The 23,912-nt window shown below is 36.6% G+C and overlaps 3 protein-coding genes across 3 annotated transcripts; all 3 read right to left on the minus strand.

Moving 5' to 3' along the window:
- Window positions 1-1,123: 1,123 nt before the first annotated feature.
- Window positions 1,124-5,300, minus strand: LOC100375538 (glutamyl aminopeptidase-like). Its single transcript, XM_085497335.1, has 8 exons — window positions 5,271-5,300; window positions 4,950-5,084; window positions 3,942-4,073; window positions 3,166-3,347; window positions 2,898-2,986; window positions 1,864-2,003; window positions 1,312-1,515; window positions 1,124-1,201 (listed from the first exon to the last, which is right to left on the minus strand). The coding sequence occupies exons 1-8, from the start codon at window positions 5,298-5,300 to the stop codon at window positions 1,124-1,126; spliced, it is 990 nt and encodes a 329-aa protein (XP_085353461.1).
- Window positions 5,301-5,395: 95 nt separating this feature from the next.
- On the minus strand, window positions 5,396-11,691 carry LOC146747534 (aminopeptidase N-like). Its single transcript, XM_085497336.1, has 5 exons — window positions 11,048-11,691; window positions 8,161-8,443; window positions 6,203-6,323; window positions 5,693-5,847; window positions 5,396-5,539 (listed from the first exon to the last, which is right to left on the minus strand). Exons 1-5 carry the CDS (start codon window positions 11,689-11,691, stop codon window positions 5,396-5,398), a joined length of 1,347 nt encoding a protein of 448 aa, XP_085353462.1.
- A 3,924-nt stretch (window positions 11,692-15,615) lies between these two features.
- LOC102805479 (aminopeptidase N-like) lies at window positions 15,616-23,573 on the minus strand. Its single transcript, XM_078012331.2, has 17 exons — window positions 22,984-23,573; window positions 22,180-22,453; window positions 21,626-21,746; window positions 20,897-21,051; window positions 20,499-20,612; window positions 20,198-20,335; window positions 19,872-20,003; window positions 19,603-19,784; window positions 19,422-19,514; window positions 19,130-19,259; window positions 18,715-18,918; window positions 18,151-18,227; window positions 17,883-17,990; window positions 17,436-17,606; window positions 16,746-16,874; window positions 16,493-16,565; window positions 15,616-16,237 (listed from the first exon to the last, which is right to left on the minus strand). The coding sequence occupies exons 1-17, from the start codon at window positions 23,571-23,573 to the stop codon at window positions 16,082-16,084; spliced, it is 2,847 nt and encodes a 948-aa protein (XP_077868457.2). The 3' UTR covers window positions 15,616-16,081.
- Between the last annotated feature and the right edge of the window lie 339 nt (window positions 23,574-23,912).

A 23,912-nucleotide genomic window follows, 5' to 3' on the forward strand; every position in this document is an offset into this window, starting at 1 on the left:
ATATTTGATATCTTGACGTTATATATTAGTTTACCAGTTTACGCACAATACATTCGGTGATTTGCACGTTATAACAATGCAAGTATATAGTAATGTTTCAGTATTGTGATTCCTTCATATGCAAATAAGTAACCTTTGAACTGTTGATGGATTACTGCTGCACGCTAACGCGTTCCGTAGATTACCATTCTCCTCCGGTACAATATTGTTTTTGTATATACGCTGCGTCGTCCACCATAAATCATCACTGCCATGTTTTATAGCCGTGCAGTATACCGTACCTGCCACGTTCATGTGAATGATTCTGAAATGCAATGAATTTCAGTAAATGCAATTAGACATTGGCATCAATAGTAATTCCAGAATTCATCTTATTTATTGTTTTATCAATTACGGCTGTACTCACGTATCGTTTGTCGGATTGTTGATCCATTGCGTGTACTGGTCTGTAGCAACTTGTATACAGTCACTGTGCCCGTAATAGCAGGCCGTGTTGATAGAATCTACTTGTATGTAACTGAAACAAACAAAACAATATTATCATAAAAGAAAGTTATTTGCATCAACATTGTATCAAGAAATATAAAGTATCAATTTATATTATTTCTCATTAGATAAAAAATAATGCTGTTGAATAACTTGTGTGAGTTACAAAGCTCTTCGTGATTAGTACGGAGGCAATAACAATATCGTTCTTGTATGTGCTAACTAACATAATTTGAGTTGGAAAACTGTAAAAGTTTTTGAAAAATTGGAAATCATTGTTGACGTAACACAATTGATACATTTTCAGATTTTTTTTGCAAAAATTGCTAATTCCTTATAGCTCAAATGACAAATCTACTTCTCAAACTTAATTGGCATATGAACTTGAACTTTTCTTTATAAAGCTCGTAGGAGTGACAAAATATTGAAGACATTAATTTGTTGAAAGGCCTGAAGCGGTATTTTTCACTACAAAAACATGAGTGAAACAACCTCGGGAAAACTAAGATTTACGGAGCAGGCACAATGTCGATCCATGTGTCTGACCCTCTAATGCGACAAGATATAAATAGTGCCTGCACAGATAACTGGTGTTCTTTTGGATTGAAAATATTATTTTAAATTTTCGTATAACTTACTATCCCAAATGGTCGCTGTGGTCAAAATCCCAGAGACGTTCGTAGTAGTTATTATTTATAGCGTGCTTCATTTGTTGCTAGGAAATAAATAGGAATAGAATGAGTAAAACATAAAAAGTAAATATATTGAATTATCAAAATACAATCATGGTATCGTTTTGTTACGACATAAGACATATATTTCTACCTCCAAATATCCATAGGCAGAAGTTCTTTTTAACATATCACGGGTGTACCAAATTCTGCTGATGGCGGTGTTCATCGGTAAGTACTCTGTCTCTTTGTACAAATATTCTAGCAGTCTGATTGAGTACACTTGGTCCAACAGGTAAGCATGTGCAAGACTGAAAGCGTCGTCTAAAATAGCTGATCTGCTACGTACATGAATCGTCTGGTGAGATATATAAACCATAATAATTTTGTAATAATCGTTAGGATTTTAGCTTTGAACTGACTGTTGTGAAAAGCACGCCGTGTAAACATAAAATAGACACTACCATAAAATGATTGCATTTCATATATCGTGTCTGAAATGTTACTTCAAAATTATATGGATGGTTAATACATCGATTATAAATCAATCTCTCGGTGATCTGAACACTTATGTTTTCTGCATTAATGTATATCGTTGTAAAATTTCGAGTTGCTATAATACAGTATTATCAATATAATTGAGGCATAATAAAACATATAAGTTCCGCACTCCAACGAAACCGAACTCGCTTAACTAAACATATACCGTGTGATCTTCATCTTTTAAATATGTTGCCAATTTATCCCAGTTTTCACCTTCGTATTGTACTCGATAATAACACCTCTGATTGATATTCACCAAATACCAGTCATTCTGCGTCACCGACGATGACAGTGTAATGGCGCCTAAAAGTACAGACATCAACAACGTCATATGGCAAACACAATCGACTGTAGTGCCAATTGATGTCGGTACGTTTGAACATCTGTTTTGCTGTACAGTCTGGTAAAACGACCCATAGATTCAACATATGTTGTGGTTTTCTTATTTCCAAAATCATTTGGATATTCACGGAGATAATAACTAAATTATTGTTAATTCATTCTATTACTGATTCTTGCACTTACTAATATTTATCGACATGTATTTATTATGCAATTGCATGTAGCTACACAAAACAGTCGTGGACTCGTGGCTTTGTCCTTGAATCTATACCTATGCCCCTCTCTTAATTGTTAAAGCTTTTGGATTGTTTATTTTAATAACTAATAGCCCTGTCTCAAAACAGTTGTAATCTTTACACTGTCTGGGTCAAATTTGGAGAAAGATCACAATCTCATAAGTGCGAATTGTTGAACTCATAAAAAGCAATCATGCGTGGTTACAGTAGTTTATAAATAAATAAACGCTGCTCGGACTGATAAGTATGATATATTGAAGATAATATTTGGTAATCGTAGTCCTAAATAACTAATAGTTATTTAGGACTACGATTACCAAATATTATCTTCAATATATCATGCGTGGTTACAGTCGGTTCTGCTCGTCGCATTGAAGAGTGTTCGCAAATTTCCAAAGGTATTTACAATTGGTATCCAAGGAAAGTTTTGTCACGGAATACAATTTGGTGAAAAACAAAATGTGTTTGCATCTTAATCAACTTGTTGTTTAAAAAGTAGAAAAAGATTATTACCCATGAATGATGTATGTTTAAATAACGACAAACGCACAACACATTAACAAGTGTTTTATAACAAGTTTGATTTAGGGGATATATCGCAATACATTTCCCTCCTTACCTGGCCCCATTTCCATCCACTCTATCTTGGGATCTACAAATTCCATTTCACTCTGATCCGTAAATGTCAGTGGCACGTACCATTTATATCTTAAAAGACGAAATGAATGATAAATTGAAAGGAATATTCAAATCATGTAATTATAATATCTTGTTATATGCTAATCACATAATTTGCATATTTCTCAACAGTTATTATTATTACTTTGACATCGAATCTTTGAGAACAATGTTCTCCGACAATCTACAATAGATTCAGTTACAGTTACCCATAATCTGTATCATATTCATCATTCGGCTCCTCATTTGGATCCATAAGAAATCGTTGCTGTTCCGCTGACACATCTCTTGTATTGGTGCGTGTCAGTGTAATGACTGGATATCCCATCTGTAAAACCCATGGGTTCATACGTACTTCTACGTCAATATTGAGATCCTCCTCCTTCGCAGCCTGTGAATATCCATTGTAACAAATAAACTAGTGGGTGTATGTATATGGTACGGTGATTAGCAATGTTAACCGGTCTGAAAATGCTGTTCTTTCTATGAGCATGTCGTACATGCATTACTAACTTACTGAAAATATAGGGTGTTTTAGTTTGATCTCTCTCTGCATATGTTAGTATCATGTTCCTTGATCGGATACTACGAAGACAAGCTTAGCAATTCTCTAAGTGAGGAATTTGCATACTCAAACGCGACATACGCGCGAATTCAGCTGTTAATATGATGATACTATGAAAATCGTCAATAGTGTTAATTAGGCCATATTGCGAGGAGACCCCCAGATAATATTTACTCAAATTTAAGTAACATATCATCATTGGCAATATGATTATTTTCATCTGTGTTATTGAGTTAAATAAACGTGACTAATGTAAGCGTGCTAAAACAGTACGTGAAACAAAAACTAATTGTTTCTGTTTTGTGTTATATATTACTAGTGATTTCACTCCAATCAACACACTGTGGTCAAACATGTTCCCATCAGTAGTATATTGGAATACAGATCGAGTTAATAGTTACACGGTCACAACACACATACCTCTGTTAGTTCTGCAAACAATTGTGTCGTCTCCGCGTTGTCGTATGAATACTTTATTAAATAATTATATACCCCCGTATGATAAATATCGGCACCAAGAAATGTTTCCATCATCATGTTCATACTGGCACCCTATAATGACATTTCAGATAGCAGCAATGATTTACTGATGTCTATGTAGTAAACACTAACCTTACAATCACGATAGAATATTTAATGTAATATATAAAACAACAGAAAATGAGTGACATAGAGTTACCTCATGTTTATGTCCGATACATTAAAATGGCAATAGCTGTAACTATCGGGATTTTTTTTCCGATTTTTACTTTCACTGCAAGATTTTCTGTGTCATTAGTGCCAATATACTATGACCATCGCCGACATGTGGACACTAACAACTTATACTACCGCTATATACCAACGTTGTATGTTAATTCACTTACAAGTGAAAAAAAAGATGGCCGCGTCCAGGTCTTCAGAGGGTACCATCTATTGGGATTACGATACAATGTAGCGAGGGCTATGAAGATGGCGGCCTTTTAGTGATCACTTTTATGTCCGATTTCCCATATTAGTGTATCAGTGTGCGTGGTGCATTGTAATTTCCCAGGGTTCTCTTCACGTGACTCGGAATTCAACGAAATAGTGACTACTGGACATATCACATCGCATTTTATGTGACATTAGTCATGTGTGTGGTCACTTCGCCCAACGCAACTCTTTTTAAAACAATATACTGTGGTATTATGTATAAATCACTGGGCAAGACTTCAGAAACATGAGTTAGGGTCGATGCCTACCTTTTGATACCCTATCCTATCAAACTGAGACCATATATCGTCGTCCCATCCCACCGTTCTCACCATTGGATGCGAAGACCAAGAATCGTCATAGTCAAACGCTCGATACAAATCATTTCGAAGAAAATACTGATTTGACTGCAAAGAAAATCGTCAAGACCTCGTGTTCGTTATATCGAATGCATATATAAGTGTAAATTATTACCTTCGAATATCCAATGCTATCGAACTGCGACCAGATATCATCGTTCCAACCGACTGAGCGAACGATTGGGTGCGAATCAACAGTGTCGTCAGCAGCAAAAGCGCTGTAGAGATCTCCCGCAGAAAACTGGTTGGTCTATAGTATTAATAGAAGGAAGGAAAGCATGCAGAAAAATCACAAAGCAAGGATGCTTGCAGTGTTAGTGAGATAAGTCAAAGTACAGTTTGTAATTATTGGCATTGTAATTAAGTTAAAAAGAATTTTATAATAAGATACAGTTAATTTAAATTAGTAAGCTTTTATTCACGTAGTAGCACAGACGCATAGTAACAGGTAGTTAGTGCCCGTCATATTAGTATAAAGATACAAATTGCTTCTTGTAAGTAAAGACAAAGTAAATTATGAGTGGGGTTATGTTCAAAGTAAACCATAGAATAGAAAGTATGCTATGATGACGTTGAATAGTTCGAACTCACGGCATCCCATGATGGTTCAGCATCGTCCAGTGCAGGGTACTCGTTATAACTAGCGAATCCTTCATTTAACCACACATGGTCCCACCATTTCAGAGTGACAAGGTTCCCAAACCACTGAAATTATTCATCAAAGTCAATTACATTTATATGCAATCATGTAAAAGGGGGGGGGTATTTACTACCGTGGAACGTATATATCTACTGTGCAGATACCTCCCCGGTATTACTATTCGGAAATCCAAACAAGTGTTGTTTTTGTATGCTTACCATGTGCGCGAGTTCGTGGGCGATGATTGCAGCAACTGAATGTTTTCTAAATTCTGAATTGTAATTAGGATCGTAAAGCAGAGCCGTTTCCCTGTATATGATCAAACCCCAATTCTCCATCGCTCCAAAATAAAAATCGGGTACGGCTACCATATCTGCGGAAAAAGGAAAATGAAATATAAATGTGATATAAATAGAAATATCACATGCACACACGTGCTCTTCCGCATACTATTCGAACACGCATAATTATAATGTGTGACGTGAATACTAATGTAAACGATTACCACATCACATCTACAGTGTCAATCCACACTTGTGAATGATATACGTACGACATAGTCATGTGATAGTCAACTGACATATATTACGTAATAACCCTAATTAAATGACTTGTCGCGTCATGTGAAACAACAATGAATAATCATCACTATTCCTAGAAATGTAAAATAATTGTAGTTACCAGAGCAACAAGAATGATACAGTATATTCAAAATAGTGAGGAAATACCTTCTTTAGGCAAAGGATAGGGGATATTCCAAAAGTTCTCGAAATACGTCAGCATTTTCATCCCTGTTTTCAGGGCATAATGTAAACTATCCACATCTTCCGGGCGACCCCAAACACGCATCTGAAATAAACAATACCAGTAACAGTTAATTTGTTTACAGGGGTCATGTGAGAAGTAGTTTCGACCTTGTCTTAATCATTCAGATATTTTATCTTGGTAGACATCCTCTAGTCTGATGTTATCGTAAAATATAATAATATAATAATAATAATATTATAAGAATGTTCGTTCGTTCGCTGGAAATGTAAATGCGAATAAGAATAAAAATTTACCCATTCAGACATTAAACGTATGTAGATATTGTATTCTCTATGGTCATACACGCCGTTATAGTTCAGTAATGATCTACAGTAATGTGTTGAATTTGTGTGTCATAAATTTCTTGATTTATTCTAGTTGTGATTGTGTAATTTGTTATTATATCAAAGTGAATACAACATACGTTTACAATGGACTGCGAGAGACTGTCAATAGTCAATATCCTTGACATGAAGCGGACGCTTAACGAAATATAAGCTATGACTGGTATGGGTGGATTAAACTACATTTAATACCTTTATTATTTCCCTTAAGGTAGCGAGAAGGGAAATTTTCACTTTTTCTTGATCTTTCAAAAATTGATAAAACGGTTACTTTAGACCTTGATACATCATCCCAGGTTTACAAAAGATCGAAATCGCGAAATAACGTTGCTTAAATCAGTGTTTTAAGACGCTAGCAGAAAAGAATACAACTGCCGTTTCATGGATATTTGCATAATGTTTATCTTTGGAGGGGATTAAATGATAACATCTTATCTGTATACTCTGTTGTTGACGATTCTGATATAACGGGTGATAAGCTTCCCGTCGCAAACAATGCGTCCATTATCAGCATTATTGTCAGTCGAGATTTCGTCGGAGAAACATGGTCATACAGTCCGGGCATACAGTACTCATTTCGCCCAACCTTCCGCTTTTACATCGACCGCTTATCGCTTAATTTCCGACCATGCGGTCTTGTCCGACCGGAAACCGACCGCATTTTAATCGCGTTTTTTTTTCGCTCGCTCGCTCATTGAAACACCGACCGCTCGCCCAAACATTGATCACTGAACTGGAACCTCTTGTTACGTGTTTTGGGTGCTTGTTCTAGATGTAATATTTTTTATTATTTTAATGGGACACTTACTCCTGTACAATACTACACTTAAATTAGATCCTTTATTTACTACAAACCGCATACATCGAACCAGGGTATGGATACATAGGTATAATTTACAACACTGTTTGTTAGTGATCAAACTATTTGTACTCGCAGGGCATTTTCTGACCGATTGTCATAGTGCGTTGCATTTTCAAAATAGTGGCGTCACTGACTTAACCTTCATAATGTATAGAAAATACGAAAGTTGTGGTACTATAAGCAATGGCCCTGGTTGAAGTCGAACCCCGAACTCTGATAAGCTCAAATTCCAACATCTTGATGTACTAGGTACTGGATCCCAGTGTCAAAAGTTAAAGCGTGGGAGTCGTCACCTGCGCATGCGCCAGATTGTTGCCTGTCATTGTTTACAAACAAAAGTCTATCCATGAGCTTTTGCATTTTTAGCGTGTGTTGTTATCGTCGCTTCGGACTCAATTCCCGCGCATGCGCAGGTGACGACCCCCGCTTTAATCATGACGTTGTACACCTGCGACATATATCAACACAAATAATTGAACATGATTGGCCAGTATAATCGTCAGGTGTGGTTCTCGTGTTGTTAGTCAGATAACACATTGTGTTGTGCATTCGTGCATTGCCCTATGTCCATATGCATATAGGCAGCAGAAAGAGACTGATATAGAGAAATATGTGGAATAATTCAAAATGAAGAATATCGAAAATAGGCACACCATAGTACATAATCGTTTACCTTAACGCCAGTGTCTGTTGTGTCCTCAACTTTCTCGAAATCAGCCACTACCATCGCTATCAAGTACGTTGGCATAATCACATTTGTTATCTCGAACTCAGTGATGTTCCAGTCTTCGCTGCCTTCATAAAGGGATGTCTGCTTGACTGGCATATTACATAGAGCAACTCGTTTATTATTGTGGATAATTGTCATCTCGAAGTATGCTTTTAAATCGGGTTCGTCAAAACTCGGAAATGCTCGGCGGGTATTGGTTGTTTCGAACTGAGTAGCAGCGAGATGTCTACGTGAAAGAAATCACAGTCAATTCAGTGTGAAATGTAATTACTTGCGAACAAGGTAAAACTGGTTAATGTTACCACCATTAGGGAACACTTTATGACAGATAGCAGATCTAGGTTCGGGTACCAAGAGACATGTTTCAATTACTGTAAATTTGATTTAATAAAGAATTGAACTAGGAACACCCAATTTTAGAGAATATATTAAAATGATATATGACTAACAGTAAAACAATTGTTGTAATTGCTGTTAGAAACAATCCAATCAACGAAGTTTATAGTGCATTTCAACATGACATTGATATATATTAATGCAATAAATAAATAAAAAAAACGTCATGGTCAAGATAAGCTATGTATACTTTTAATAATGTCAATGTCTCAAAATATATGCAGCTGAGCATTGCGGTGTTTTAATTTTGCATAATTAAATATGTATAAGTGACTACTGGCTAAGTGAGGATGTCCGGCCGGTGGCAAAATAATTAGTTTGGAGGCGTGCCCTCTAATTCAACAGAATACAGAAAACCACTTCATTCAACTTGTTAATTTTTTAGCCGATTTGAATATCATAATCACATATTCGAGAAGTAAATGTAGGTCTCAATAAGGAATCAATTATTCAACACGTAAGCATATTTACATCGAAATGATGCATACTGCATGAAATCAGTGCACGTTCATTTTAAAGCGGGGGAGTCATCACCTGCGCATGCGTCAGAAGGCCATAGCGTGTCATTGTTTGCAAACAAGCGTCTACCTATGAGCCTTTGCGTTTTTAGCATGAGTTGTTTTCGTCGCTTGGGACTCGCGCGTGCGCAGGTGACGACCCTCCCGCTTTAAGATGGCTTACCAAATTTATCATTGATTGATCATTTGCATAAAAGAAAACAAAAATTAGTATCAGTCTCCTAATTCACATCTTTAACACATGTTTTGGAAGATTTTACTAAAATAATGCATTGTAATCTCCGTTTCGGGAAACAGTGCATTGTTGTCTATTTACATGCACGTTAGAATACTAACACCAACCCATCGTTTAAAAATGTATTTCCTGAACAATTCTAGACTGAATCACAACTTATTCAATCAGGTGTGAATCCCATTTATTTCAATAAAAACATGTTTTGAAAAGACAAATGCGAAAAGCAAATCTTTTTTATCGAGCAACGAGCAACTGTACATCGTTGATCCAAAATGAATACTAGTAAACTATTTTGTTAATGTGTGCTTGTATACCCGTACAATTTACCTTTGCACCATGCATGTACCAGTCTAGGGTAGTTTATTCTCAGACTCTGGCGTTGTATTTTGTAATTAGAGAAAATAATTTAATTATTTATAATCAAGAAATTTCATTCCAAACGATAGATATGCATTGTATGCTTGATATGTGCTTAACCTTCCGTAGACTTGTGTCTTTACTTTCAAATAAGTAAGTAGTTCTTACGAACACGTGTTGCGCCGGAAGATCGGTGGCATGTAATCTCTAAAATTATGCATGTCTAACTCACGTCGACACCTAGCAGTTTGTAAATACTACAAACCAGTTTAACGAGATGTGACATATTTCTTTACCATATTATAGTACTTGTCCTTGAGATGGGGTATGTTTCTGTTTTGAGTGATGGACACATCACTAAATCAAATCGTAAATATATAATATATCATAATACTTGACAAGTCATGGCTTGGTTAATTAAAGTGACCTAGTGAAGTAAAATATTTCTGATAGTAAGGTTAAACCAATTCTACTGTATTGAAATTTGGACTGGTGATTGTTTTCTACAAATATAATATTTCTTTACAACCACACTCACAATGGAGAAGCTTCATATCAAATTGTGAAAATAAAAATCCTACAGGTAAACTATAAAGCCAGCAATTTAGCATGTTTATTGGATTTAAGCAGACAACCCCATATACTATTATTTGAATGCCGGGAAACTAAAAATGTCATTGGAAATTGACAGGAAACTAACAAATCTATGATGAAAATAAAAGGGGTCAACCATAAAAACAAATGGCGCGCATACAGTCAATAGTTGGACACAAAAACAACAGGTCAGCCACAACAAAATTAAAAATAATTGCTCATAATGGGGGCGCTACAAACATCAAGATGTATGTGATGCAAAGTGCACAGTATGCTAACTCATGCAATACATGATAAACTGACTCTCAAAAGGCTGAAAGTATTCGTATAAATATCGTTGCGAAATGTAGTGGTTTGTTTGACTACCCAGCATTCATGAATATCTAGTCATAATCAGGTATGTGTTCCACACATAAGGTCACGATTGGCTGATGTCATATTAGTCGTTACGACCAATGAGAGAATATTTCCTTAATCGAACAAGACAGTGCTCAATTTCAACATGGCCAGATCTAAATATCAAACAGGGATTAATTTATCGATAGTGAGTAGTTAAATATGCTCGCTTTAGATCGATTTGGTATGAAATATTAACTCACAATGCAAAGTTGTAGGTGCTGCCTCGCCCTATATCTTAAACTGTGTAGATTGCAACATACTCCAACCAAAACGCCGTGGTATGCGGATTATATGTAGCACGAAACAACCCATATTTCTTATATGTACGTACCTCGTTTCATTACCGTTTTCTGTGTAGTTACTCAGGTACAGTCCTTGAAAGTCACTATGGTGCAATGTTCCGCTGAACGATTCGATTTCAATAGTGTAATTCTCCCCCATGGTCAGTCCACCCTCCTCAAGGTAGATTTCAAAGAACTCGTATACCTCAGTAATTTTGATTTCTTTGATCGAGATGGCACGTGGATTTGTGGTGATTTGTGTAACGGTAATGGATTTGTCATCGATCGTCAACGTCTTGTGTTTGTGCAAGATTATGACATCGGTGGATTTCAATGTTTCGAAGGTGATCACAACCTTACCGTCGAAAGTGAACTGCTTTTCTTTATCATCTTCGTCTAGATAAGGTTTGATGGTAACTTTGTAATTAGACGGTTTAAGAGTTTCTGGCAAACTTCCGTCCCATACACCTCGATCATCCTCCTTGGGTTTCTCTGTTACTGGCATCTTGACCGGCTCAGCCGTAGGCACTACGGTAACAGTTTTCTCACAGGACGGCACATAATAAGCAAGAAGCACTGCGCCAATAAGTACCGCAGAGAACACAAGGAGGATAACTGCTAAAACTTTCTTACTGATAAAGTAGCCGCTTTTAGGCTTTTTGATTTCTTCGTAAGAGTCGTCGCCGGTAATCATGGTGACTTATACAGAGAGATGTCCCACAGCCTTTGCACGAGTAAAAGAATACTTGGCCGAGTGTTCGGTGCGCGGCAAGATCTAGACGTACACTTCTATCTGACGTGAGCAAATACGTTATAAATCACTCAGTAATCAATTACGCGTCCGTATAGTGCATTTCTGTAAGGCCGGTTTCACACTAAAAATATACTCCCCGTTTTCGACAACTCGTTTACTTTTAGGCCTGGTTTACACAAAACGATCAATTTTGTGATAGATAATAGTAAAACATTGCCATAGCAACTCATAAATCTATTAAGAATAAAGTTGTAGTGTTAAATAAAAACGCACTGTTTCTAGTAGGTTATTTGAAAATCAGATGTTACGTTGTAAATTATTCTCAAATATTTCATTAACATATTTAACATGTAACTGAGCTTGGATCATGTTCATGTTTGTGTGCACGTGCATCGATATGTTTATGTTTGTGTTAAACCTATCAGCTAACAATACAGCTCGCCACTGACGCCATACCTACACACTGTACATTGCGTAGCAATCAATACAAGCATTGGTCATTTTCGGTTTCAAATCAAAATAGTAAGTATGCGTTCAAACTTCGGATTACAAGTTATTGTACATGTACATGTACTGCACGGCGATAATCAGAAAATATAAAATTGCCGTACACTCATACATATAATATTCACGCTTATCATAACTGACGATCATGTCTGTACGTCTACTATGTATATAGTATTTCATAAATGTCATATTTCTTTCAGTGCCGAATTGACTTTGTGTGTACCCACCCGTAAACTGTGACCTTATTCTTTGCAAATATGCCAGCACCTGTAACATAAATCATACATCGTAGTTGTAAAATACAATTAGGTCACTATTGAGGTGCACATCTCTCAGGTGTGATGGCTGTGCAACTGGTGATAGACTCAAATAAACAACTGTACAGGTGTATTAAAATTAAAATTTATTTCCGCGCGTATATGTTTTATTAACTAATTAAATAAATGAAGAGGTTTCTTTTTCGCCATTCGCCACATGTTTGTTTAATATACTACTTTTCAGTGAATAGCGTGCCCGGCCAATGTACCAACGTATGTGCTTACGGCGATGGCCTCTCGTCCCCTGCAAATAATAGGTTCCAAACGCAAACCGTGCCAATATACTCAACATTAATTTATTGATAGTAAAAGATAGTAAAAAGGACAAAGCTATGTTATGGTGACAACCGAAGAATGTTCGGATAATAAATACTAAACGCGGTCCGATAAGTCAAATTACATCTAATCATGTGACGAACGTATATTGTGAACAGAGATATTAATAAAGCAGATAGATAGCTTGAATAGCTAGTATTCGCATCACATGTTAAACTGACGCAAACAGAATTATGTAGTGGTAATCGAGATGAATCAATCAACAAGTGGTTATTTACATTTAGAAGTATTAATTAATACTCGTGATTTGATTCGATTTTGATAATTCTTCGCTGCAGTGAATCCAAAAACGGGATGAAGGAATGATGAGACATTTAGTCCTCCAGAGAATATCCTCGAGTCCAGTATGAGGTGGTACTACCTTTTGGGTGTCACGGTTTCAACGAGTTGATATTTTCTTTCAAGCTTTCAACGTAGTTTCTTCTGATAGTTCAGTTAATGTATTGTACGTATTGACATAACCTTCCAGGGCGGGCGGGCAAAGCATTTTTTGCAAACAAGTCGTAAATTCAAGTCATTTATTGCATATTGGGTCAAAGATTCAAGAGGTTGAAACGCTGTAACGAGTCATGTCATTGTAAGGAACTGGTCATTTTCCTCTGTTAAGGTTGTCACGCTGCTTTTGAATACTCAAAATGGGAGGATCACTTATCACTGAAACATTTAAAATCAACATATTTAATTGTCATCACTAGGCTAGGCTTGAATAAATACAAGCACATGAAGATACCAATAATAACATATTCCGTATTAAAAAAACCCATGCATTTCAACTCATTAAAATATTGTTAGTAGTGAGTGAGTAATTTTAAATAGAATAGAATAGAATAGAATAGAATGGAATAGAATAGAATAGAATAGAATAGAATAGAATAGAATAGAATAGAATAGAATAGAATAGAATAGAATAGAATAGAATAGAATAGAAAACATACTCACTTCTTGACAGAGGACAACGAATCCGCATATCCGGTTCATTAAATTCACCATAGCGACACCAACGGGTCACAATACAGGTCAGAGAATAACTACTTTCAATCGATTTCTCACATTTATTGGTTTAAAGACATTCACAAATACAAATTAATTTATCTAACCTGGCATCCTTGCCCTATAGATAGGAATCTTTCTCAAAAGTAACCTCTACGAGATCTTTTTAACGGACAATGTCCACTGTGTACGTATAATACCTAAAATCTCAGTAACATAAGGCTTTCAAATCCGATCAATATTGTGCAAATTAGACTGCTATAACCGTCTAGTAGTTGCTTTCCTCCAATTTTACCCTCACGATATCTGGCACTCAAATCCAAACAACGTTGTTAATGTTGGTTATATAGGCGAGAGATTAAATACACTCGTTTTATAGTTGCTTTCTTCTAAAATTTCAAATCCGATCAATACTGTCCACATTTGCAAATTCAGGGCGAAAAACTACTATTAACGAATAGTTGTAAAATTACCCGTACGATATCTGGCACCCAAATCCGATCAGCGTCTTCAATATTGGGTATAGGGCAATGAATAGACCCGTTTTTATGGCTGCTTTCCCCTAAATTTCCCTCACGATTGCCGGGACTTGAGCACACTCTCGACAACGCGCCCTCATCACCTTCTCACAGGTTGTAATAAACCCCATTATCGTAACATGGATTTCGATGGGTTTATCACTTATCCATCAAACCAAATCACGTGTTCAAAAACAATCTTAGAGGAGTTTATACTGTACTGTGTTTGAATAATACTAGTATGTGCTTTTAGGCAATTTTCGATTAAAACTCATTTTTAGTGGGTCAAATAAGTACACTGTGACGTTACTAAGTATATGAAGTGTGTATATCTTCAATGAAAAAAAAAGACTGCAAAAAAGTTCGGGAATATATGAAACTAAAAATATTGTATTATATTTTAAAACACGTCATGTTACAATAATAACAGCAGTGTCCTAATATTTTTTAGAAAAGTGTTTGTCACAGTAATATTATAGCACTTTTTGATGAAGATGGATACATCGTAAACACATGTTTGTTTTTTTCAAAATAAAAACACTGAGTTCTTTTAAGGGGACATTTTCATTTAAGTGTTGGTTGATAATATAAGACATTCATGGATTTAAGCATTGCGGTAAATATTTGATCTAACTATCTGACCTCCATATGTGGTAAATTTCAATGTGTAATGGTATATTCATGACATCACGTACTTGCTGTTACTGGAACCATTCAAGAAAAATATTATCTCCTTCGTTTTTGGGACAGCTCGGGGATATTATTATTTCCTTCGTTCTTGGGACAACTCAGGGTAATATTTCTTTTGTTGTTGGGGCCACTCGGGGATAATATTATCTCTTCTTTCCGTGGGATTACTGAGGGATAATATTATCTCCTTCGTTCTTGGGACAACTCAGGGATAACATTATCGATTGTCGAATATGTGTAGCGATGTTTTAATAAACACTTTTTAATACGTGTTTGTTTGTGAAAAAAAAAACGTTTCAAAATTTGTCTGTCGTAAAAGCACTTTTCAAATTGTTGTGATAATAAACTCTTACTTTAAACATATTCTCGATTGACACACTTTTCCACGTGATAAAATGGGTAAATATACAAAACCGAGAGGCTTTCTTCAAAAATACTGACAAAAAGTGTTTTCATCATGTATTCCTTTCTTAATTGAGTAGTTTTAAAATGAAGAACAAACTTAATTTAACCACAAAACATAAATATTGTTTTTATTTTACAACATTAGTTTTGCAACATAAACTACTTTTTAACACACTGAATTATTACAACTTTATCAGAAATATTATGTAATTTGGCAAACATTATTACTATATATTATTTCTTAGCACCCAATAAATGATTCAATTCAAAATAGTTTCAATATTCCTTAACCAATTGTTCTGAAATTCGCAGATAGCAACACAAATAGTTAACTCCTAAAAACAAATTAATATCACTTTAAGTATGTTATATTGGAGGTAGATTTTTTTTTTATAAATACAGTACATAGTCATTATCATGCGATACACTAATCAATATAGTCGGAAACGTGATGCGTAGTGTCGGACAACGAAATAAACATGTGTTAAACATCACTTTGTGGTACTGCCAAGTTTTCCCCAATTCCGACGTGGAGGATGTCTGACTGTAAACAATTCACACGACACTCTACACATTCTTTGTAACTTCCATGAACCACGAATATAGTTGTACGTAATTTCTCTCCATCCACGCTATATTCAAATCAACTTGGTGAAGGGCGTCGTAAAATCCAGAAGCTGCTGCCGTCGGCATGTCGGCATACGCTACCCCAAACATGGTCAACTGAAATACACAAAAAGGCTAGATTACTTGTGTAATTGTTCTCATCAGTTTTATTACAATGTAAGTGACCATTTTTCGGAATTGTCTTCTATACTTGCAAACTTCTTGGCCTCAATGAGTACCGAAACTGGGGTTTCAAAAAGAATTACAGGTCAATAATATCACAACTACGTAACAAATCGCCACACTGACAAGTTTGTCCAGTATTCGTTCCCCGGAACATAAAGAACAGTTGAGTGTAAGAAAATTTCTCACCTCATTCTTATCACGTTGTGTGTTCATATCTTCCGAGAAACCCCACACTATGCTGTATGAAGAGTTTCCATCTCTAAAGAATAACAAGAAACAAACACATTGAATATGCAGAAGACAACTAACGGCGGCACAAAAATCGTGCAACCTCGAGCAAGTGCAACCCCATTGAAAACAACGTAGCAAATATAAACTGGCATCACTTCAATATGTACCAGCAATGTTTCTGAATTTGCAAAACATATTCTGAATTTACCTTTCGAGCAAATCAGCAAAGTTGTCTTCAATATAGGACCATGCAATGGAATAACCGACAGGTGAGTTCCTCCTGGCATTATCTATTCCTTCACTTATCCATCCCTCGGTATCCGAATATTCAATATATCTGATGAATACAAAAATTTCACAGCGAAATGATAATTACAATAGAACACCGACACTACTACCTATAAGTCAAGCAAGTTCTTTCACCCCCCCATGTTCCACACGTGAAGGTGTTAGCCATAGGTGATATACATCATCAACAATACTTGTTACTTGTATGAATGCTCAGCTTGGGAAGCAGTTTTGGGATAGTAACCGCTTAAGCTATGGCGGCCTTGTTTATTTCGTTTGGGTTAGAACTCGCAAACGTGAGCAATTGATTGTGCGGATAAAACACGAAGTTTGGCAAATTATATCATTTCCGTATAATATTTTATAACTGTTAACGCAACTGAATATACCAAAATACATATCCACACTGTGAATATATACGAAAACGTTGGTTTGACTGCTATGAAAATGGTATTTCGTACTTACAACACGCGTCGCAATTGATAAAGCATGGAACCCAATGTTTCTAGTGTCATTTAAATTGCTGTTCGATGAGTTTGCTTTTCACAGTGCTGTGTACTTTTTAGTCACACGTCCGAATCTGCGTTATTTTGATGTTTTCTAAACCTACCTTGACACGAGCCATGTTATTCGCGTACATGCCATCGCCGACTGTAAAATAGATTTCTCTGTGGCTGGGGTAATTTGACTTTCATACATTTCCATTGCAAACTCCCACTCTCGTTCGCCTCCGTACCTGATAGCAGTACAGTACACTGTGTACTTTGTATCATCTCTTATTCTGCAAATAAACAGGCATATCATGTACATTACCCTAGCAATAATCGTACGTTGAATACCCTGGGTTATTTACGTAGTATGCCACAAAACAGATTTAACATTTTTTTTAATGAGAGTACTTTTTAATTGTGTTGTGCTCTTGGACTTGTAAATTTGCTAAATGAATATGAATTTGAATATGATTTGGGTATTTTGGTATTTCCATTTTGCATTAATATTCAATTTATTCACGGAAGATAATTAATTGTATACTTGAATATTTAAGTTATATACTCACGTGTTATCACTCGTGTTCATCCAGCTGTGATATTGTCTTAGTGATTCATCAATACAATGAAGATTGCCATGGTCGCATGCAGTGTTGATAGCATTTATTCTGTTCATACTGTTGACAAATTGTGAAAGGTTGATTTTGACTATACTATAACATACGTCTATTTTTTTAAAGTCTCTCGTGATGGATGTGAAGGCAGATTTTTTATGAAAACCCCTAATTGAATTCCCTAAGAAATAACGATATTGCATAACATCAAACTGTCACTTACTAAGGCAGATATTCATCTGAACTGAAGTCCCATCCCAGTTCATTGTACATAGGAGTGATCTGTCTTCTTACATATCTCTGAAATTGAAAATCAAACGGATCATGGTGACAGTAAATAAAGCACCATTGACGAAATTGCATAACAGCTCAGTAAAATGCTACTCACGTCTATCACTATATTTTATTACTGTTAATCAATAGTTTAGCTTTCTGAAATGATCGTGTACATTTTTCCGAGAGTATATGTGGGGCACTATACGTATAAGTTCAGTTGTTTTATTTTACAGATTCCCATAATGAATGTACGTATGCACATTGGGTTCATTAAGATCGAGTATATTCAATGATATTGCGACCACCATACCTAAATTTAATCTTATTTTTGTATTTGATGATTCTCAGTAATTTCTTCGTAGCCCCGAGTATCGCCATTTATCCAAATGTTAAAAGACTCTTCATGCCCAGTCAATAACCTTGTGTATTTATATAGGCTCATAGAAGGGTGCTACTAAGGGACGTAGAGAAACCAATAAGGAAAACCAAAAGAATAAATATATACAAATACCTCATAGTTGCCATATCCCGTGGTTCGCTTCAGCATTCGCTTAGTGGTGCCAATGTGATCTGTCAGCGCCCTCCACGGATTATACTCCAATTCCATTTGCATATACTCCGTTATTTTCCAGGCAATCACTTGGTCCAACTGATGTCCATGGGATATAGTAAAAGAATCCGCTATAAGGGCCGTACGACTTCTGACTGGGATCACCTATAATAACAGTGTCCATGGTAAGCAGTTATACGTACTAAAGTTATTATACTCACTTTGCCCAAACCGGTATTCTAAGTTTTCAAACTCGACTGTGTATTATTATAATGCATATTGCTCTGCATTAATATTTTGTGTAAGATGGTCAAGTCTTAGTAACTTAAATGAATAGTTTTTTTTACAACAATCATCAGTCCAAAGCGACACTTACTAGATGGTCTTCTTTCAACTGGTTTGCTAATCTATCCCAATCATCATTTTGATAATTAACACGATAATAGCCAGTCTGGTTGATGTTCAATAATATCCAGTCGTTATCATTGGCTCCGTCAAGTACAATGCTGGCTGTAGGGAAGGTTATAATAACTCATTGGTAATTTTTACAGAGAAATAAAAAATAATGGTTTGGTACAATGTCAACATTCATAGTAAAAAACAAAACAAAGAAAATGTACAATTATATTTATATGTACATTTCAAAAGTCACGACCCACGTGGCGGACTCACCTGGACCTCTGTTTTGCCATTTCAGAATAGGACTTTTAAATTCCTGCTCCGATCCATGAGTGTACGTAATCGGTACGTACCATTTATACCTGGAATACAAGTGCATGTAGAAGCATCGTAACAACTCGAGTAGAAATCATTTGCCGTATTGTAATAGACCTTCGTAACCATGCTTACCCTAAATCTCCATATTTGGAAGATGGTTCATCATCCGGGTCTAATAAAAAGTGATGTTGATCCGTATGAAGAATCGTCGCGGTATTCGCATCACGCCACACTGTTACAACTGGGTATCCCATCTGTAGTGTCCACGTGTCCATAATGAGTTTAACGTTCAAGTTTGAGCCACCTTTATCGGCCTACAAACAGAAAACAGTGTACATAAGATATGTTACAAATTTATTCACAGGACAGAACTATTCTGTTGTAGTCTGAAGACAACGAACCTCTGTCAGCGCCGCAAATAAGTCGTCAGACACAACGTTGTCATGGTTATGCTCCTTAAGATACGAAGTGAAACCATCGTTCAGCGTATCTTTGGAGAGGAATCCGGCCATCATGTGAGCAAGGCTCGCACCCTGAAACAAAACAAAGTTAGTAAAACATGATTGTAAATATTTATTATGTGGCTACATAAACCCATTGATACAGGAATGTATTGACTTGTGCCATATCTCGTATTACGAACCGACCATGGACCTGGTCTCTCATTAAAACCTTCGTGTCGGTAAACATCAAAGGTTTATCAAAAATAAATGTACACAACTGTTACCTTCTGATATGATATAGTGTCGAATATATTGAGCACTTCCTCTTCTGTTCCTACTGGATAGATAACCGGATGGGAATCGCCCGTAGAGTCAGCACCAAATGCTTTGTATAAATCACTCCATTGAAAAACCTGTTCAAACTACGAACAAACAACTAATAAGAACGAGACAGTAATCCCAGCGAGGCGAAACGTATGTATTTATATAGTTTCCAATAATAAGTATATTGAATGTCAGTTAAATTAATAAATAAATAAATAAATATGTTCGTTGCAGACAACACTGTCGGTAGTATGCCCTTACCACTTGCCAATCTGGTTCGGTTCTGTGCGTGCCGATATATTCAACGAAACTCGTGATACCTTCGTTCAGCCAGGTATGATTCCACCATTGGCACGTGACTAAATCGCCAAACCACTGTTATAGAATTGAAGAATGCGTAAGATTCTTAGATAATGTACTTATAAGGTATTATCATTAATTTCAGTGCTTTCTGAATAGAATTCTCGAACCTTGTAGACCACATCTACACAACATTCATCAGTTTCTATAGTAATCACAAAACGATTTCACAAGAACAACTAAATGCACGAATGTATTCGGCGTATGCGCCGATTTATACCGGTTTGGTTATTGAAGGGTGATAACAGTTTACTTTAACATTCAAAGTGTAAAACATTATATTTAGTGGGTTAGCTTACCATATGCGCGGTCTCGTGGGACACCAATGAATTAACATTCTGCATTTTAGAAGGCGGGTCTGAGGCTGAATCGTACGTAATGCGGCTATCTCTGTACATTATAATACCCCAGTTTTCCATCCCACCAAAATAAAATTTCGGTATGGCAATGTGATCTACAGACAGAAACATACATATGTTAGTATGAGCTCATCGTGTTCAATATGCATAGAAAAAACATTGTTTCGTATTTAGCGGCTCGCGACAAAGGGCACTTTAAATCAATTGACACAGAGCTGCAAGATGATCTGTCGTTGGGAATCGCGCCTAGGACATCATCAAGGGGGGTGTGCTTCTGAGATTACACGCCTGAGGACATAAGCACTAAGGGCAAGCTGACTCTACGATTGTATGATGAGGGACATCGTCGCCAGTGGGATCTGACTATTAGATATACGTCTGGGGACGTCGTCACTAAAGGCCATCTGACTATGGGGTTGTGCGTTTGGGGACATCGTCGGCAGTGGGATCTGACAATAGGATTCACATCTGAGAACGTCATCGCCAATAGGGTCTGTCTGTAGGATTGCAGACCCAAGACAAATATCACCAATCTTGTTGTTTGTGACTGGCAATGCGAGTAAATTAGATCAAAGGCATGGTGCTCTATTAAAACATTAAATTGATTAATCTCGCTATCAGGCCAGAAAATTACAACCACATGTGGGTAAAACTGGACCTTTAGCTCACCTAACTTTGGAAGGTCGTACGGCACATCTAATATCTCTTCAAATATTTGCAGCTGTTTGGTGGCCATATCCAATGAGTACTGAAGAATGTCCATGTGTTCCTTCGAACCCCATACACTCACCTATGGTGAACAGAAATCACACTGACCAGTGTTTTTGTGAGCGTGTATCGGGAAATTATAGAACGCAATGCAATACACTGAATGAATTACGCCATATAAAACGAACATGCTCCATCACGGTAAAGAGGCGCACTATGTTTAAACGAGTGTTGCATTTCTACTTGATTTAATTGATATTCATCACAATAATACATCATTATTATAACAGCTGTATTTCGTAACTAAGCAACAGGAAATCACCAAGTAAATGATGATCAACTCTAACCCGCAACATCACTTTGATGGGTCTTCCATACGCTCGTATTATTTGTACATATTGTTTATGTTTTTCTAAAACGGGGCATGTGTTTTGTCATTTATATATAATTATCAATATTATATTATATATTATATATACATGAATTTTTCTCTATACAGTATATCGATAACTCACCGGTGTCCCCCTCTTCGTGTAATCTGTGACGTTTACGTAGTCGGCCACGATAAACGCTATTAAATAGGTCGACATCGTTGGCGTTCTCTCAAACGTAGTCTTCTCCCATCCGTCGCTAGTCTCCGTGGTGCTAATAATAGGCATATTGCACAACGCCAGTCTTGTGTTACGATACTCCATCGCAACGTCAAAAGTGGCCTTCATGTCTGGCTCATCGAAGCACGGGAACGCTCTACGTGCGTACGTCAGTCCCAACTGTGTACTCGCCAATCGTCTATAATTATAATTGAAAAGTTCTGTTTTAAATTATGCTACTGAAGGTCTGAATTTTAAATAAAAGATAAAAATGATCAGTGTATCTCGTTTACCAAGTGTAGAACGTCGGTAAACAATAATCTCATTCATTAGGGACAACACAATAAACTACCGGAGCACTCATCATGATTGCCGGAAAACAATAGTTATGGAACAATTGCAAAACAAAATGTATGTCTTCCATATCACGTAGAACACAACCCGGGAAGATTGTCTACTAGTTCCATTGCGTAATAATACATAAACTCGCATTCAGCTATGATCCACCCTCTATTCAATGCTTGCCACTGAATGTCTCAAAATGTAACGCCATGTTATAATAGCGGAAAATGTTCTATTTCGGGTTAAGATCATGTGTACCTTTGCTCGGCAAACTGAAGCGAATTGTGGTCGATTTTTATGACAGTCATATTTAATTAGTAGATATACAAGATTTGCACACAATCCTACGAGACTGGTGATAGAGGGACTGTGGTTTACAGAACATACCTGTTTGTACCATTTACGACGTAGTCACTGTAGTAGTAACCGACAGGAGGACTTTGTTTTAGTGACCCCGTATATGTAACATACAATACGTAATTATGGCCTTCTATCATGCTGGACTGTAAATTAAAATGCACAAAAGCAAATTCGTATTCTCGTTGAATGTCGATATCATCTGTAGGATCGCCTCCGTCCTCCGGTGTCAGCGTCGCCGAAATCACAGTTACGCTCTCATGGGCGTGCAAAGTGATAACGTCAGTCGATTTTAAACAATTTATCAGTATTTCTACGGTTCCAGAAAAAGTATATTGCAAGTCAGGTCCATCCTCATCGTCCAAATACGTTTTTATATACAAGTTGTAATGTACCGGCAACAATGTATCTGGCAGTCGTCCATAGAACGGTTCCAACGATTCCTCTGGTATATCTGGTTCTGGCGGTAATCCCACGGACCGTTCGGCCGGCTCCACTTCGTCACACTGCGGTACGTAATATGCGATGAGCACGGCGCCAGTTATTAACAATGCCACGGTCACGATAATCACGATACCCACAAATCGGGACACAAAACACCCAGCTTTTGGTTTTTCCATGTCCCCGGCTCAAATGGGTGTTGTTATCGCTTACGTATGTACACTCATGAAGCTGGTCAGAAAGTTGACCTAACTAATAATGACTGTTTATTTAACGATTGCACTGTTTGAATAGTCAGGACGTATAGGGTTAACAAAGTGAATCATTTATTACAACATTCATATGGCACTGACAACTGGAGAAATTCATTTGTTGACGAATACAAACATAAATTGCTGTTCAATTCATTATCATTACATTATAACTCGTCAGTAAGTGGTTTATATAAAATTTAGATTGCTGTTCATTTTGCTATCATAACATTATAAGTCGTCAATTGTTGTTGGTGATATTTACGA

The sequence above is a fragment of the Saccoglossus kowalevskii genome, chromosome 3 (genome assembly GCF_978046115.1).
Source record: "Saccoglossus kowalevskii chromosome 3, keSacKowa6.1, whole genome shotgun sequence".
Taxonomy (NCBI): domain Eukaryota; kingdom Metazoa; phylum Hemichordata; class Enteropneusta; family Harrimaniidae; genus Saccoglossus; species Saccoglossus kowalevskii.

Bases quoted from the DNA above. Each gene is read 5' to 3' on its own strand.
- LOC102805479 (XM_078012331.2), bottom strand. From the start codon at position 23,573: ATGGAAAAACCAAAAGCTGGGTGTTTTGTGTCCCGATTTGTGGGTATC. The intron at 19,785-19,871 runs GTTCGTTGTCTT...TTCTGTTTGTAG, and splicing joins TATTTGCGGCGCTGACAGAG to GCCGATAAAGGTGGCTCAAA. The intron at 17,607-17,882 runs GTGAGTATATAA...GTTTATTTGCAG, and splicing joins ATGAACACGAGTGATAACAC to AATAAGAGATGATACAAAGT.
- LOC146747534 (XM_085497336.1), bottom strand. From the start codon at position 11,691: ATGATTACCGGCGACGACTCTTACGAAGAAATCAAAAAGCCTAAAAGC. The intron at 8,444-11,047 runs GTACGTACATAT...TCTTTCACGTAG, and splicing joins GAAAACGGTAATGAAACGAG to ACATCTCGCTGCTACTCAGT. The intron at 5,540-5,692 runs GTAAGCATACAA...GAATAATTTCAG, and splicing joins CCCACGAACTCGCGCACATG to TGGTTTGGGAACCTTGTCAC.
- LOC100375538 (XM_085497335.1), bottom strand. From the start codon at position 5,300: ATGACGGGCACTAACTACCTGTTACTATGC. The intron at 5,085-5,270 runs GTCTGTGCTACT...TTAATACTATAG, and splicing joins CTAACTACCTGTTACTATGC to ACCAACCAGTTTTCTGCGGG. The intron at 1,202-1,311 runs GTAGAAATATAT...TTTATTTCCTAG, and splicing joins CTGCCTATGGATATTTGGAG to CAACAAATGAAGCACGCTAT.